At 30.1% G+C, this 16,550-nt stretch overlaps 2 protein-coding genes and 1 pseudogene across 2 annotated transcripts in view; 1 reads left to right on the top strand and 2 right to left on the bottom strand.

The window, feature by feature from the left end:
• LOC107012425 (integrin-linked protein kinase 1-like) overlaps nucleotides 1-4,707 on the top strand; it is an 8,438-nt gene extending 3,731 nt beyond the window's left edge. Inside the window, exons 4-12 of the mRNA XM_015212268.2 lie at nucleotides 881-966; nucleotides 1,109-1,229; nucleotides 1,415-1,494; nucleotides 2,006-2,065; nucleotides 2,211-2,329; nucleotides 2,468-2,553; nucleotides 2,646-2,767; nucleotides 3,856-3,967; nucleotides 4,399-4,707. Coding sequence (XP_015067754.1) covers nucleotides 881-966; nucleotides 1,109-1,229; nucleotides 1,415-1,494; nucleotides 2,006-2,065; nucleotides 2,211-2,329; nucleotides 2,468-2,553; nucleotides 2,646-2,767; nucleotides 3,856-3,967; nucleotides 4,399-4,506 — 894 coding nt within the window. The 3' untranslated portion in view covers nucleotides 4,507-4,707. The remainder of the gene's footprint in view (nucleotides 1-880; nucleotides 967-1,108; nucleotides 1,230-1,414; nucleotides 1,495-2,005; nucleotides 2,066-2,210; nucleotides 2,330-2,467; nucleotides 2,554-2,645; nucleotides 2,768-3,855; nucleotides 3,968-4,398) is intronic.
• A 375-nt stretch (nucleotides 4,708-5,082) lies between these two features.
• Nucleotides 5,083-9,009, bottom strand: LOC107013785 (annotated as a pseudogene).
• A 1,542-nt stretch (nucleotides 9,010-10,551) lies between these two features.
• LOC107015491 (GDSL esterase/lipase At5g45670-like) lies at nucleotides 10,552-13,861 on the bottom strand. The gene is made up of 5 exons (XM_015215782.2): nucleotides 13,500-13,861; nucleotides 12,622-12,746; nucleotides 12,221-12,466; nucleotides 11,143-11,398; nucleotides 10,552-10,883 (listed from the first exon to the last, which is right to left on the bottom strand). Exons 1-5 carry the CDS (start codon nucleotides 13,744-13,746, stop codon nucleotides 10,660-10,662), a joined length of 1,098 nt encoding a protein of 365 aa, XP_015071268.1. The 5' UTR covers nucleotides 13,747-13,861; the 3' UTR covers nucleotides 10,552-10,659.
• Between the last annotated feature and the right edge of the window lie 2,689 nt (nucleotides 13,862-16,550).

Raw genomic sequence — 16,550 nt, 5'->3', positions numbered from 1 at the left:
CCCCCCCCCTCCTTTTTTTTTACCTATGGAGTACTACACCAAATTCCTTTTTTCATTCTGCCATCATTGGTTAGTATCATTCTCCAACCAGCAGTTGCATGAGGCAAGTATGAGTAGATAAGGGATGTTCAATGGAGGAAAACTGAGGCTAGCCTCGTCTGATCACATCTTAGATTGATCTGTGGCATATTGCTCAGCTGCATAGGATTGCTTATCTTCTTCTTTTGGAACCTTGGATAACTATTTGTTGATTAGTGTGTACAATCTAATGCTTGCAAGAATTGTGTGATGACTCATATAATTGTTTACTGAACTGGCCTAATATATCTTTCTTCTCCAATATAGAATATCTTTTCTCTACTCCTTTGCTGATAGGAGGTGTGAGAGGTTGGCTATGGATGGTTTCAGGAGAGGTAGAGGTAGGCCGGAGAAGTATTGAGGAGAGGTGATTAGACATGACATGAGACAGTCGCCTTACCTACATGGCCTTAGATTGGAGGTTGTAGAGGACACTGATTAGAGTGGGAGGCTAGTAGGTAGTAGAGTGTTGTCTCAATCATCTTTCCATACTAGTACTGGTTGTCTTACTTGAGGAGATTTTTGTCCATTGATGTCGTTTTATTACACTTCCATTATTGAATTATTTTGTTATAGTTATGTTTTTTTCAGAATGCTTTGACATGCTTTCCATGGTATTTTTCCACGACTTCTTCACAAATTTCGCCCCTTCATTGTGCTGGGGGTCTATCTGAAACAACCTCTCTACCTCTCAAGGTAGGGGTAAGGTTTGCGTACATTCTACCCTCCCCAAATCCCACTTGTGAGATTACACTGGATATGCTGTTGTTGTTCTCCTCTGCTGATCCCAAAGATATTGTAGGGAACCTTCCATATTGCCTCATGGCGTGGAATACAAGTTGCTGTAAAAAAGTTTGGGGAGGATGTGCTTGCTGATGAGGATAAAGTGTGAGTAACTTAAAAGTGATAGTGCTTCTATTTTTCTACTTACAAGGGGAAAACCCGTAGTTGCTACTTCACATTGTTTAGCTAGCACCTCTCATTTATTTTTTGTGGATATTTACATTCACTAATATTAGAGCTTCTGCAGGAACGCATTTAGAGATGAGCTTGCGTTGCTCCAGAAGATGAGACATCCTAATGTGGTGCAATTTCTTGGTGCTGTAACACAAAGTAGTCCTATGATGATAGTGACGGAGTACTTACCAAAGGTCTTATTAACTCTTAACAGTTTGCATAGTTATATTTGACAACACTTCTATACACTGTTTTCTCCCTTATAGTTCTGTTGATTATTTCAATTTACATCCTCTTTTCTTCGTTTTGACAATATGTTTGAAATTTTTCCAACAATCCTATCACTTTGAAATGACTTCTCCATGCCGTATGTTTCCAGGGTGATCTCCGTGAATATTTGAATAGAAAAGGAGCGCTTAAACCAACTAAAGCTCTCAGATTTGCAATGGACATCGCAAGGTTCACATCCAATCTGTGTCACTGACCAATATAATGCACTCTTTATAAATTGCAAGATTTATGGTGTAGATTTTTCTAAAAAAGCAATTTTGTTCATTATACATTACTTATAGAACTTTGAGTTAATGTTCAAATACACACTTAAAGTATCCGTTTATTTGAGTTTACCACCTGAACCATGCCAGTTTCCTACCTAAACTATCACCAACTATTTTTCAAAATACACCTCATTGATCTGTTGTTGCCCATTTCCTACCTGAAATATAACCATCGTTTAGGGAGGAAAGGAAAACAATTGATGTTGAAGTGTGTTTTGATGAATATTTCTGGTAGAAAACTCGTACACTTGATAGTTCCGGTATGAAACTCGAAAAACTGAAATAGTTTAGGTGTGTTTTTGACCCTTCACTCTAAAGCTTTTTTTGGATGTAAAATCTCAATTTCTTGTAGTCCTTTGGTTGGAGCATTACTGCTGGGTATAAAAAATCTTATATATAATATTTGGTTTTAGGGGAATGAACTATCTGCATGAACATAAAGAAGCAATTATTCATCGTGATCTTGAGCCTTCGTAAGTTTCACTTTCGTCAGGTTACCTGAATTACATTATCTATACTAACGCCTAGCCAAGTTTTCGAGTACCATCAATGCTTTCATATTGTGATTTGAGACTCTTCATGTAATAATAGTTCACCCTTTTTGGAGTAAGATAACAGAAATATTTTGCTGGATGATACTGGACATCTGAAAGTTGCTGACTTTGGAGTAAGCAAGTTACTGAAAGTTACAAAAAGGGTCAAAGAAGATAAGCCTCTGACATACGAAGACAGTTATCGTGAGTACTTCTTCTTTTAGATATTCAATCGTCCTCTATTCCTTCTCCATTCGAAAAGATATTTGATCCTGTTTATTGATATTTGAGAACCGATATTTGGATTTCTTCTAATATTTTCAATTCTTGTGCAATAAATAGGCAGATATGTAGCTCCAGAGGTTTTCAGGAATGAGGAATATGATACCAAAGTTGATGTCTTTTCATTTGCCTTGATTTTACAAGAGGTAAAATTTTGATAAAATATAATGAGTCAAAGATGTACGTCTTTTGCAGAAACAGGCGAAATATTTTATCTTTCTGTTGTGTTGTATTTTAGATGATTGAAGGCTACCCCCCTTTCCATGCGAAGGAAGAAAATGATGTACCTAAATTGTATGCTGCTAAAGAGCGCCCTCCTTTTAAAGCCCCAGCGAAGTTTTATGCCCATGGACTGAAAGAGTAAGTTCTATATTTCTCATCAGCTGCTACTGTAAATCACGATTTTTTTGTTTTTAGTATACTAACCATGCTATTCTAGGGTAAATATCGATTGTTATAATCTGATAATATGAAAACTCATGTCGATTAGGTGTGAGAGGAGAACCATGAGGTCTCAGGTTTAAATTCTAGTGGAGACGATGAACATTAGTGATTTTCTTCCAATTCTAAATTGTTACCTGGTACTTGCAACTGTAGGATAATAGCGCGCTTAAAAGGAACACGAAAAAACTAAAGGAACTGAACAGACCTACAAATATAAAATCAAACTATTCAGAATTGGCGTTCCTTTCCTTCCGTATAAGTGGCAGCCTCTTTCCACCTCTGTTGCACATAAAACACCTACACATCTAAGGCGACGAAAAAAGAGGGCTTTAGACTTACCAAAGCTGTTTCTATATCCAATTAGTAAACCTGGTGGAGTTAGAAACCCATATACGGGTTTAAGCCGAGCCCAATAGCTTTTGCTCAAACAATGTATCTTTTTTAAGAGATTCATTAAATTTGTATACATATTATATTTAGAACCCCAATGCATATAAAGTCGCCGTTCTAAAAATTACAAGCCATAAAGTTGAAATCGTGGCTCTACCTTGGTTTCAATCTTGGTTCTACTTATACATAGATTAGTAGGGGTTGTAACTGATCAACTGGTGTCTTTACTTAATGGTAGCATTTAAACAAACTGAGATCTTGGAAAATGTCCTTATTTTCATTTTTTTGTATATAAATTTTACAATTTCATGATCATCAATTTTGTTGTCGGCTCCGATATGGTATTCTCTCCGTTCCAATTTGTTTGTCTTACTTTCCTTTTTAATTCGTTTCGAAAAGGGTGTCTCTTTCCTTTTTTGACAACTCTTTGATTTCAATTTCCATATGACATGCTTAAGATCACGAGATTAAAGAATGTTTTGATACATTTTACATATTTTGCTTAAGACCACAAGATTCAAAATGTCTTCTTTACTCTCTTAATGTGCCAAGTCAAAATCAGAAAATTAAATTGAAATGGAAGGAGTAATATTAGGGGTGGTTTCGGTTTTCAGATTGATTGAAGAGTGTTGGAACGACAAGCCAACCGAGCGGCCAAGTTTCAAGCAAATTATCCCAAGGCTTGAGTTCATCTATAAAAAGTTTGACCACAACAAGCGCTGGAAGGTAAAATATCCATCATTGTTCCCCTTCCGATTATTTATGCGCATTTATTAGTAGTCGTAGTATTACTCTTAGTTTCTTGTTATTCCATTTCCGTTACTATTTATTAGCATTGCATGCTTTTGTGAAATATCGACTTTTAGTGGAAAAAAAACAGTATACTGGCTCTGATTTGATGAGTAGTTCATCTGAGATACTATAACTGGACGAGTTGGTTATAATTAGCTCAGATGTGTCCCTTCAGTCCCAAACAAGTTGGGGGTCGGTTATATGAATCCTCACTAATGACCACGTTCCCATTTAATTTCATCTCATTCCAACATTATTACACAAAACCTTAATCTCTCTACGACGTTTACTGCAGTTTAGCATTACATAGTATTCAGTAGATACCTAAATGCCTCTTTTCACCATGAATATTTTGCTGCATGCAGGTAATTAGACCATTGAACTGCTTTCAGCATTTAGAGGCAATGTGGAAGAAAGATAGTTCAGGTTTAAGTAGTCGGAATCGTTCATCTCGGTCTACGCGCCACATCTAAGTAAGTTTCTGGAAATAAAGAAAAAAAAATCATTTGTTCAATCAAACTGTGTATAAAGCTTTGCTACTTCTCCATATTGTCTGCAAAAATATTCAGTTGCTCTCTTAGTAGTATTTAGGCTGTTGGATCATTTTCTAGTTTCAAAATCTTCTATTCTTTGAAGTCATTGAAATGAATTATCTCTCCCTAAGTTTTATATTATTTTTATATATTAAATTTGAACCTTGTGTTATTCATTGTCAAAATATAAACTTGCTTTTTAATCATACGGTCAAACCTCTCTATAAGAACGTTATTTATCTGAATAAATTATGGACAATCAATGGAGTAACACACACCAACAATCAGTCGCGAAGTCAGAAATTTTATCAAGGATGTCCAATTCTGAATATATATCCTCTAAATATAAAACACGCGTGTAACTTTTCGTTCGATGAAGGGTGTTTGGTTATTCCTTTATTGTCTCTATAAAACCTGAATTTAAATTAGTCGGACCAGTAACGAAGTCACAACGCTTTGCCCCTTGATTTCAGTACAAACTTAAATTTAGTCGAGTCTTAATATAAATACCGAATATCAGAAGGAAACGAAGAAGTAATAATTTATATCATTACACCTCTTTATTTTGAGTCCTACCCCACCCCCCACAACTACATTATACTAGTTGGTAATTTTTATTTTTGTAACCAAACAAGTAATGTTGTGGAGGAATTATTAACATTACAATGATACCTTTCTGTAACAACATTTTACATAGTAACTAAGTTTTTTTTTTTTCTCGAACAAACAACGTTGTTATAAAGAAGTATAATTGTATTAAGTTTGTATGAGACCCTTAATGTCAGTCGGATACGAGTCGGTCGGTAGAAGAGCAGTGTATGATCTTGTAGCAATAGCCCTATTTGCAGCTTCTGTTGGATGAAAATTATCAAAGAACACATATTGATTTCTGTTACTACATGGAGTTTGGCCATTATTGATACATTGTCCTTTGGCTGTTGTGTTTGATATTATGCAGCATGGTGAGTCAAAAACTGTGAAACCTGAAATTAATCCAAAAAAAAAAGATTAAAAAAAATACATGAATATTAAATTATCCGAATTAAAAATATTCGTGTTATTTCAATTTATGTGATAATATTTCCTCTTTTATCCCATACGAAAAAGAATATAACATGATCTTTGACGACCAGATTTTTTCTGATCATTATTGATCGAATTAGTGGTGATATTGATCTACAGCTATCGAATTTGGACACTAAATGCGATATATAGCTATATAAATATTATGACATGTTTAAAGAACGTAAGTTTCAAAGTTATTTTTTTTTCTTTGTTAAATAAAATAACTTTTTCCTAGTAGGGTAGGGTTGACAATAGGGTTGGGCTGGTTAGGCTGGGATTAAGCATTGTGAAACCTAACCCTAGCTACTAGAAAAAAAATGGTTAATATTTGTCACAAATCACAATTGTACAATTCATCCAACTTTGTGCCATTTGTCCCCCTCATTAGGTTATATTTCCTTCACTTTTATCATATTAAATAATAGCTAACTCATTATTTTATGCGTCTTAATTTGATTATTCACTCATTTTTGAAAATTTTATGATTTCTTTAAAAAAAGTTGAGTACAATTAGAGGCGATGGTAAAATTTTGATTTTATAGATTCTGAATATTTAAAATGAGAATTTCAAATAGAATAATGAGATTCTAAATATATATAGACTTGTGTTAATATTTTATAAATTTCTTAATATAAATTATATCATTTAAATAAAAATTATTAGATTTGACCCCATCATATAAAAAGAAAGATTTCTTTTTAAAAAAAAATTGTGATTTAACGATATAAAATTATCACGTTAGTTATTTACATCAAACAAAAAGATACATTATATATATTTGTGCATACACTCATTCACTTACCCTTCATTATCAGATTATTATAACTTTTAGTTTAAAAAATTAAATATTAGATACGAGTAAGTCATCGTGAAATATAAAAAAAATGAAGAGTTAAAGAATATTTTAACCTACCAATAGGTGGACCCCCTTGTGAAATGCTAGTCTGATTTGAAATAATAAACCTTGCATTGGGAAGATTAGTGTTCAAATTATCAATTGAAACCTTTAATTTTTTGATTAAATAGTTGGACATAATTATTAATAAAATCAACACATCCAGATGCATTTCTTCCATAGGTTCTTGTCTCCTCTGGCAAACAACCTAATAGACCAATATTTGATACTGCAATCTTCCTTGCTCCAAATCTATACAACCTCTGAAAAAAAATATCAAAAAATTATACAAAGTCAAAAATAAATCGAATCAATAAAAATATGTTCAAAAGTTACTTAGATTGAATCAGAATTGAGTTAAGTATAATTCACGAATATAACCAATTTTCATCTTCTGTAATAATTGAGAAATAACTATTATCTTACAATTTTAAATTTTATAAAATAAAATATAGGACATTGGATTAGTGGAGTATTAAAATTCCACTAGTTAAACTCCATGATGATATTTTGGGTTTCGTGCGTAGAATTTAAGACTCAAAGATAAGGTCACTAATTTTTAAAAATAAAATTGAAAAGTGGTTCATAAACGTTATTTCTACATAAATATTGGGTTATAGCCCAAACATCCAACTCTAACCAAGTTTTGATTATTTTCTTTTAATAATCTAACATGACTAATAATTTTTTTTTAATTTTCATTAGTGCTATTGAAAATAGAAAATAAATTAGAAAATTAAATTTTTTTTGACGAAGTTCTTTTATATGTCAATTTTAACCTAAACTTTTAGATAGACAAATTCTATTATCCCATGTGATTTACAAGAATGACCTTGGATTTGTTTGATAGATCACCAATTTCTATCCAAACTCGGACAGTGCGAATCATATTTTTATAATCTAATTTTGCTACCTTTGAAAATAAAATATACGTAGTAATTAAGTAGTAAATATTACCCTTAGTTGTCCTTCAAATTGTTGAACAAGGCTGGTTGCAAACATATCTGGTGAGTACAATAGACTTGATAAATAAAATCTTGAATCTAAATAATTGTTGAGATAATCATTGTTGCCCATATCAACAGTGTATAGGCATTTGTTCAATAAACTTCTTGTTGCAGTAATATTTCTAAGTATTAAATTAATTCTCGAAATTGTGACTTGATGGTTCAATAGTTGTCTATTCATGCTGATCCTATCACCCTGTAACATAAATAGTAATCGAGTCAGGATTTTCACAAAAATCAAGATGTAAAAACACATAAAATATTGTTTTGCTATATAATGGAAAAATAGAAAGAATTAACATGTATTACACGTATAAAATCTGAAGAACACTCTCACATGATCATATTTTATCATAACGGACATTCAAGAATCAATAATGATGTAACTGAACCTCATTCATCGAAATCGAAAGAATTATATATTATGTACTAGGTAAAAAAAATTTAACGAGTTTTTTTACCCATTGAATACCGGTCTCATCGCGAATTCCAGCAACTCCTGATCCATAATTGACTCCTCTAAGGATTGTATTGCCTCTTGCAGTTGCATGTGGTGGAATCGAGCTATTGAATCCTATGAACTCAGCTGAACGGGAGAAAAACGCGGTTAGTTAAAGGGGCGGTACTAAAATCAGTGAAGATTCATCGTAAAAATAAACTCATCCAGTAACAAAATAAAAAATTTCTTTAAGATGTTTAAGATATCACATGTATAAAACTTAATTATTGATTGATAACACACATGGTAAAAGAAAGACAACCATAGGTGTCCAATTGACCACCCTAATGTAGCTTCACCCCTACCTTCTTTCTATTTAAAGTTGCTTTGATTTGACTCGATATAGAGTTTTAAAAAAAAAAAGTCTTTTAAAATTAAGTTATGATTTAAAACAAAGCAGTAAACGGTTATGTGGATACAATTCATATCATTAATTAATTAAGGAGAAATTAATAAAGATTTATAAAGTTAAGTCATACCAAAATATATAAAAAAAAAAGATTATCTTGGGACACGATGTTGGGATAGTGGAACTCCGTCAGGAGTTCATTGAAAATAATATCCGTATATTTAACATTTTCTTTTAGAATTCTACTTATTTAAAATTATACTAAATATATTGTTATTGTCGAACGAAGAAAAGGAAAAATTAATAGAGAAAATGTACCTATAAAGTCAGCTTTGTTACGGCCATTGGTGAATCTTCCATTTTGTGGACCATTTGGAAAATCAATTCCATAAGGAAAATAATTTGCCTTAGCTGTTGTTATAAGGTTATTATTATTCCCATTATCAACTATTGAGTCTCCAAATATGAAGTAACATGGCACTTGTGGTTGTCCTTTTACCATTAAAAACATAATAAACATTGAAATCATCAAAACTATATAATCCCTATATGAAGACATTTTGAGTTATTGAATTATGAAAAGAGAAATCAAAGAAAAATGGGAAAGATAGTGATTGATGCAAAAAGTTGAACTTGGAACTACCTATTTATAGAGGATATTAAGGATGTGAAAAATCAAAGAGATCCGAGTCGTAGTTGTTATAGATTTGCTTTCGTAAAAAAAAAGTCAACCAAAGTGTAAAGATATCTAATTTTGGGACCATATGTCTAAAGTTTCATATTGCTAGTTAAACTTTATTTAAGCATTTTTGTATGACGAACTATAACTATTTTTGTCTGAATTTTAGTCATATCTTTATATATGAAATAAGACTTTGTTAAACCTAAATTCAAATACGCTCCTCGCCCTCCATCCTTATAGTACATTTTGCAAGATTATTAGATATAAAATCATAATAGATATTTTTGAAATTATATAATTATTTCTTGATTGCTTACCAACACTATAAAATTAGTGAAAATACTTATTTTTTTCATAAAAAAAATTATTTCTTTTATAATCAAATACACCTTAAATCATGAAATAGAAAATTGTGGAAAAGTCAAAATCTAGCTAGCTTAATATATGGGCATTTGCACTCCATCTTTGACTTCAAAATTATGGAATGGTCAAACAAAATCATAATAATGAAATTGCAACTAATTGTATGGGTTGGTCTAGTTGTTGAGGATTATGGGGAAGTATCTACGTAAGGCTTTTTGAGTTTTATACCATATGCTATTAAACAAAAATTTTTTTACAAAAAGATATTCGATATAAATTTAATTTAATAAATTTATAGCATTAATGAAGTTCTAAGTCATGAACATAATTTTTTAAATTGTGAATTTTATATAATGGCTTCAATTAAAAAGTTCAATTTTGTTCATGTGTTATAATTAAATTTATAACCTAAACAATAAGTTTATATATTTAAATCACATTTAATTACTTTATATATGTGCAATCACATACACAAAAACAAACAGTAAAAAGTTAATGACAGTTCGACTTGACTAGCTCGACTCCTCTAAGGTTATAGTATCGTAGCAAAGTTTGGTGTGGCTAATTTGCTTGTGCTAATGAATGTAGTAGAAGTTTATTATCAGAGTTGGCTTGATCATTTCGACATATCGAATTAATTTGTTTCTATATACTGCCATATGATTTCATCTTCTTTTTCTTTGATATATATCTTTGTAAATGATATTAATGGAACTAGTAAAAATGAACTGATAGATCGAATAAGAAAATTCATTGAAATAAAATAAATTAGGTACTATTTGACGTAAGGTTGGACTTTAAATCCCTATATATTTAATGCTAAACTAGATAGTTAGTTACATTGTTTTTGGCTTTTAGTGTTTATTCAAGCAATTGATGAAATATAAATTCTAAATTTAGGCACAATTCTTTTGCAGTAGTTATTAATTTATTTAAATTAATCACAATTTAGTACTTTGTCAATTTTTGGCATTTACACTTTTGCATTCTAGAAAGATAAAACATGTAACGATACTTGGATTATGATCTGATTATTTCATATTTGTGTCGAAAAGTCTGGTTTTAGAAAATAAAAATTCTCTATAAAAATGACTTCATACGTAATTATGGCTCAAAGTTAGAAATATATTTAACGATAGCCATATATATAGATATAATAACAAATTGTACATTTAGAATGCAATATATATTTCTTATATATTTAATAATAATAACCATATTTGTTTTTTCTTTCATAATTGTGCTAAACGTTGAATATCAAAAGGGTATGCATCACTTGGCTTTTGAGCTCTATAAGATCTTCTTCCAACAATTATATTTGCAGCTTCACCTGGATGAAATGCATCCCAAAATAAATATTCATTTCTATTTTGGCATGGATTTTGAAATGGTAGACATGTTATTTGCCCATTGTTCCTTCCTATTCCGCAGCATCCCGCATTCGTCACTCTAAATCCTGAAAATACGTAAAAGAAATATCTTTAAATAATTTATCAGTGACAAATAATATTTGACTAAACAAGCATTAAAAGATTTAAATACTAGGTCAAGAAAAAAAAGTTATCGACTACCGAGACAATATTAATTAAGTGAGACTTTTAAGATAGATATATGCGATAGTATACATAGCTACTTGTATGATTAGATCAAGTAGAAAAATTAAAAGACAGATAATACGAATCGAAAAGAAAAATAGGGAGGGAAAGAGATGTTACCAAAAGCAAAGGGATTGTCAATTAAATCTTGAAATATTCCATAAGCATTAATGTAGATTAATTTAGCATTTGGTGTATTTCTGTTTAAATTATCCACAAGTGTCCTCAGATTATTGTTAAATAACTGATTTGCCACATTAATATTTTGAGCACAAGTTCTTCCATCTGGGCTGTTTTGGGCCAAAGCATTTGGGCTGCATCCAATTTGGCCCACTCCAATTAACACAAATTTTCTTGCTCCATAATTGTATAATGTCTGCAAAATAAATACACAATTAGGGTCGATTTACGCAAATGACCCTTTTTAGGTTATCATTTTTTAAATTTGAGAAAAGGCTTAACTATGCCATCGAGCTTTCAGAAAAAAGCTCATTATGTCATCAGTTAAAAGTTGGTTCATTTATGCCGCTGCTATTAAAGAAAAGGCTCATTCTTGCCCTTTTCTTAAGATCCGATTTTGCAAAACCATTTTTTACTCCTCGAATAAGGTTTGACACTTTTCAATTGAAATTTTTGGATCAATATACTATTCTTATTGGATGAAGAGATTGTTTCAGATAGATGTTCAACTTGAATAAGTAGTGTCAATCTATATATATATATATTATCACCATTCAACTTGTAGACATGTTGGATTTTGGGCCAAAAGGTTATAAAGCTTTACTTCTTTTTATCTCAAATTAGTATGTACCCTACATTATTTATTTAAGGGGTATCAACTTATTGTACATATGTATATCTATATGTGTAAGTATATAGTTAATTAATGTTTTTCCCCAATGACACTACTAAAAAGATGTTTCATTAGAGACAGACTCAAAATTCAAACATTATATATGAGATCATTTGAATTTATAACTCTACCGCTACAAAAAAAAAATCTAATGGAAGTCTGATAGATTGAGTCAGAAATTCGTCAAACACATCATTAATATTCAAGTTTTGACGATTTTTACCAGACATCCATTGGAAATTCTCAATATTTAAGTATTATACCACATGTATTGATTTGATTTGTTGGATTCAAGATCTATTATATGTGAATGTAAAGAAAAAGAAAAGAGATAATTAAATTCACCTTTAATTGTTGAGTGTATTGTTGGATAAGAACATTGGCATATTGTTGAGGAGTGTATTGTCTACTTGTTGAATAATATTGGGGCATAAAATAATTGTTGAGATAATCATTACTTCCAACTCCAATTGAGTAAATACATTTACTCAAATAATTTGCAGCTGAATTTTCATTTCCAATTATTCTCACTATTTGTTGAGCTATGTTCTTGTAATTATTTACTTGACCTGAAAATGTTACCCTTCCTCCCTGCAAAAATTCAATATATTATTTATTCATCATGATTATATTGTTTTTGATGATTTTTTTAATCATTAATTGAACATTTTAAGCGTGAAATTTTGTGTTATGCGTATTCAGTCGAATAAAATCACGTAAAATGAGACGGACGAAGAAATTAGTACCAATTGTTGGCCAGTTTCTTCTCTAATTCCAGCAGCAGCGGATGCAAAATTGACACCTCTAAGTATTTCTCTACCCCTTGCAGTTGCATAGGGTGGAATATAATCATCAAAACCCAAAAGCTCAGCTGAAAATATATACAAATTAAACAATATATTATATATAATATAGTGAAAAAATATTGAGTTTTTTTTTAGAAGACATAAATTTAGAGATACTAAGTGGATGTTTGAACATAAAAATCGTGAAATTTTGAAAAAGGTAATACGTGCTTTTCTTTTTAGCTTGAAAATAATATTTGGAAATTATTGGACGTAAATACAAATTGTAATCATTTTTGAACTTTTAGTAGTAGTTTAGAATAAAAATTGTGAAAATAACTTTTTATAATTTTATTGAATTTCATAAAATTCCAGAAATTGTGTTTAGTTCATGGTCAAACGGGCACCAAAAATTTGAAAGCATAAAAGTTTGTAGCTTAGTAGGGAGTAGTATGTTTAACTAACCCATAATTAAGTTAAAAAAATCGCGATCTTTAACAACTGGAATTAAACTTTTCAATGAGATGGTTATAAATTGTTTAGCATATATATCATAACAGACATAGAATATATATTAACGTTTTGACTTCGCAGTCAGAAGAACTTCATTATAAAAAAAAAATAGTTTTCACATGCTTAATTAACTCATAAGAAAGATTGACCAAGTAGGATCTCTCGCGTGAAGGAACAAGTTGAACATATAATTCAATAAATAAATGTGTGGTTCTTCTAATAACTTCAGATACTTTCATGTACTTAATTCATAAGAAAGAATTAAGCTTGCACATAAAAAACGTTATACGTACTATAATTAAGTAAATAAAAGTACGTGAACTTACCTATGACATCAACAGTAGTTTTACCATTGGAAAATCTTCCAGTTGGTCCATCTGGAAAATCAATTCCATAAGGCAAATAATCAGCTCTAGCCAATGACCTAATCACATTATTATTTCCATTATCCACTAATGAATCACCAAATATAAAGTAACAAGGCACTTGTGGTTCTCCTTTTGTACCATAATTATCTCCTAATAAATTCAACATTAATAAAAACACACATATTATCTTTAAATCTCCACACATTATAAATCCTTCAAAAAATAAAAATTAAAAAGAAGAAATTTGAGAGAAAGGAAAAGATGGAAGACAATATATGTTTATGGTTTATGTGTGAGTATATATATTGAAGGAAAGTGAGAAAAAAGATAGAAGGATGGGAAGAAATATTTTCTAAAAAATAAGTCATCTTGACAAATAATTAATATTAAAAACTTGATGTAATTTGAAGGGAAGTGGGGTAATTGGCAGATATATTACAGAAAAAAAATTAAATTCCTCTTTGAATAATAAATATGGATGGAAAATATTAATTATTAAGCTCATTCATATGTTCAATTTATTCTTCTTCTAAACCCAACTTATAACATATAAATAGATCATTTTGTTTCTTATTATTTTTCTCTCTTAATTCACTTAAAATAGTTTCTGAATGTTAATTAATTCATGGTATAGTTCCTCTTAAAATGTATTTTTCACAAAATATTTTTCAAATCATTATTTTGATTTTTTGATTTTTTATAATGGAGAGTAAAATATTATCTAACAAAAATAACTTCGTACTCAGAAAAATTTGAATCAGACTTTGAATTATTGATCTTATTTAGTGCTTTTACAGATGGAGAGTTAGTTAGAAGCATTGAATTTCACATGGATATGTTGTGTGTGTTAGATTATATATAGTGACACTAAGATCCACTTTTTTTTTTCTTTTTGGTAGCCATGCATGCATTAATTTTCCTTCACTTTCCTAGATTTTAAGTTTAAATTAAAAGTTTATATAATAATGATGTAAGTGATATTCAATTTAAATTATTTAAAAGATAATAGCAAGTCATAGTTACTTTCTTCATTCCAAAATCACTTGTTATGTTTTATTTTTCAAAAGTCAAATTATATGAATTTTGATTAATATTTTAATATATATATGTTTTCATCATATTAATATAAAAAAATTACACTTTACTAGAATTTTTGTATAAATTTAAATTATTGAAATATTTTTATATTAATTATCATTATATTCCACTAATATTAATATTGGTTCGAGTTCATTTTTAGAGGGTTCTACAAAAAAAAAATAAGTCACATTCAAAATGAATTATGACTTTTTGGATTGATCATGAGGGGAAGCTTTATAGATATGGTGAATTAAATGAAAGTACTATACATATATTGCTGCCCACATGGCTATGATGTGCCTATTTAAAATACAGAAATTTATTGCCTATTAATTGGTCTAGTTGCCAACATGTCTATTGTCTTGTCTTTGAAATGTATTTCTCTATTGTTCTTCTTATTTGTTAGAAGGTAAGAGTAGCTAGTCTGAGATGATTTGAATATATTTTGTGTCAATTTATAGAGTAAGAGATTTGTAGATATGAAATTATGATTTGAAATGAAATCGTTTTGGATGAAGTTGAAGAGGATTAAGATAAACCTAAAATCATATGGAATGAAGTCGTCTTGAAATAGGGATTGAGATACATTGTTAATGATGCTCATTATTCTACGAGATTCACATCACTTTTTAGAGTTCTGAAATCATGTAATATAAATTTAAGATAATCTAAGCTTTTTTTTGTGTGTATTACTTCAAGATTTTTCCTCGGATTCCAACTGATTAACTCCGTTTAATTTCTAAATTTGTGAGTCCATTTGAATTGACTTGGTTCATGATACACACAAGTGAATTGAAGTTTGAGCTTAAGACACGAGGATGTTGCTCAGATAGTAAACATCCTTAACCTTTAAAATTGTGGATTTGAGTTACTGAGGTAGCAAAAGGAAAGAAACTTTTGATTTCTTATCGATTCCCAACAAACTTTAAGAATAAATGACGCACTATAATTCTTTCAGCATATTTAACTTTTAGAAGTTTGAGCTCATTGACGTAGTTAGAAAAAAATAGAAAAGATGAAGAAGCCAGTCTTTGCACTTTCTAAACTGAAGAATATTTTTTTTAAAATGTCTTTCGATTCAAAAATAATTAATGCCTGTTAATTTTGACAAATCATATATTATAGTCAAATAAAATCATAAAAATGATTATTTATGATATTTCTCTATATTAATTACATTTAGTTACACAGTTTCCCCTTTAAACGAATTGGTCCCTAATTTTTCTTCTAAATTCAAACTTATGCCTAGCGGAGCATAAGTTTTTTTAATGGTGTGAGACGAAACCATTTCCTTGTGTACTTTTTATCGGAGCTGTTTTTGCTTTATTTGCAGGATTTTACTATTGAGTAGGTAAAATCTTTGGTCGAACATACCCAGAAACTTTAGGTCAAATCCATTTTTGGATCACCTTTTTCGGGGTTAATATGACCTTCTTTCTTATGCACACTATGATATGAAAATATAAACGATACCCTATTTTCTTTTAAAAAAATGTTAATTACCTCGAGAGACAAAAACTAAAGACTAAACAAAATTACAATTCACCCTCTAGCTTGGACTTCAATGTAATAAGTTGTATTTGGCTAACTGGGCCTCACTAGAAATTAAGATGGACTTCAAGTTTGGGCTGAAATTTATCTGGGCTAGCAGATGTTTTGACTTTGTCTAATGTGGGATTTTAACGTGAGAACTGAGAATTCGAATTTAATTAAATCTCAATATAGATAATAATTGAGAAATTAATACTCAATTCGTCTAAAATTCGACATTCCAATATGTGACAATGCTATTTATAAAAAAGGCATAATAATATGGTTCATCTTAGGATGACGTAATCTCTAAAATCCTTGATATTGCCATGATATTTAAACCAGTCAACAGAGGTTATATATGATGAAGTAATATGTACTTTTTCGATTATATTTCAT

This window comes from Solanum pennellii, chromosome 3 (assembly GCF_001406875.1).
Source record: "Solanum pennellii chromosome 3, SPENNV200".
NCBI classification, from domain to species: Eukaryota; Viridiplantae; Streptophyta; class Magnoliopsida; order Solanales; family Solanaceae; genus Solanum; species Solanum pennellii.
Note: the sequence above shows the minus strand (reverse complement) of the source record. Positions and strands in the feature narration are given on the sequence as shown.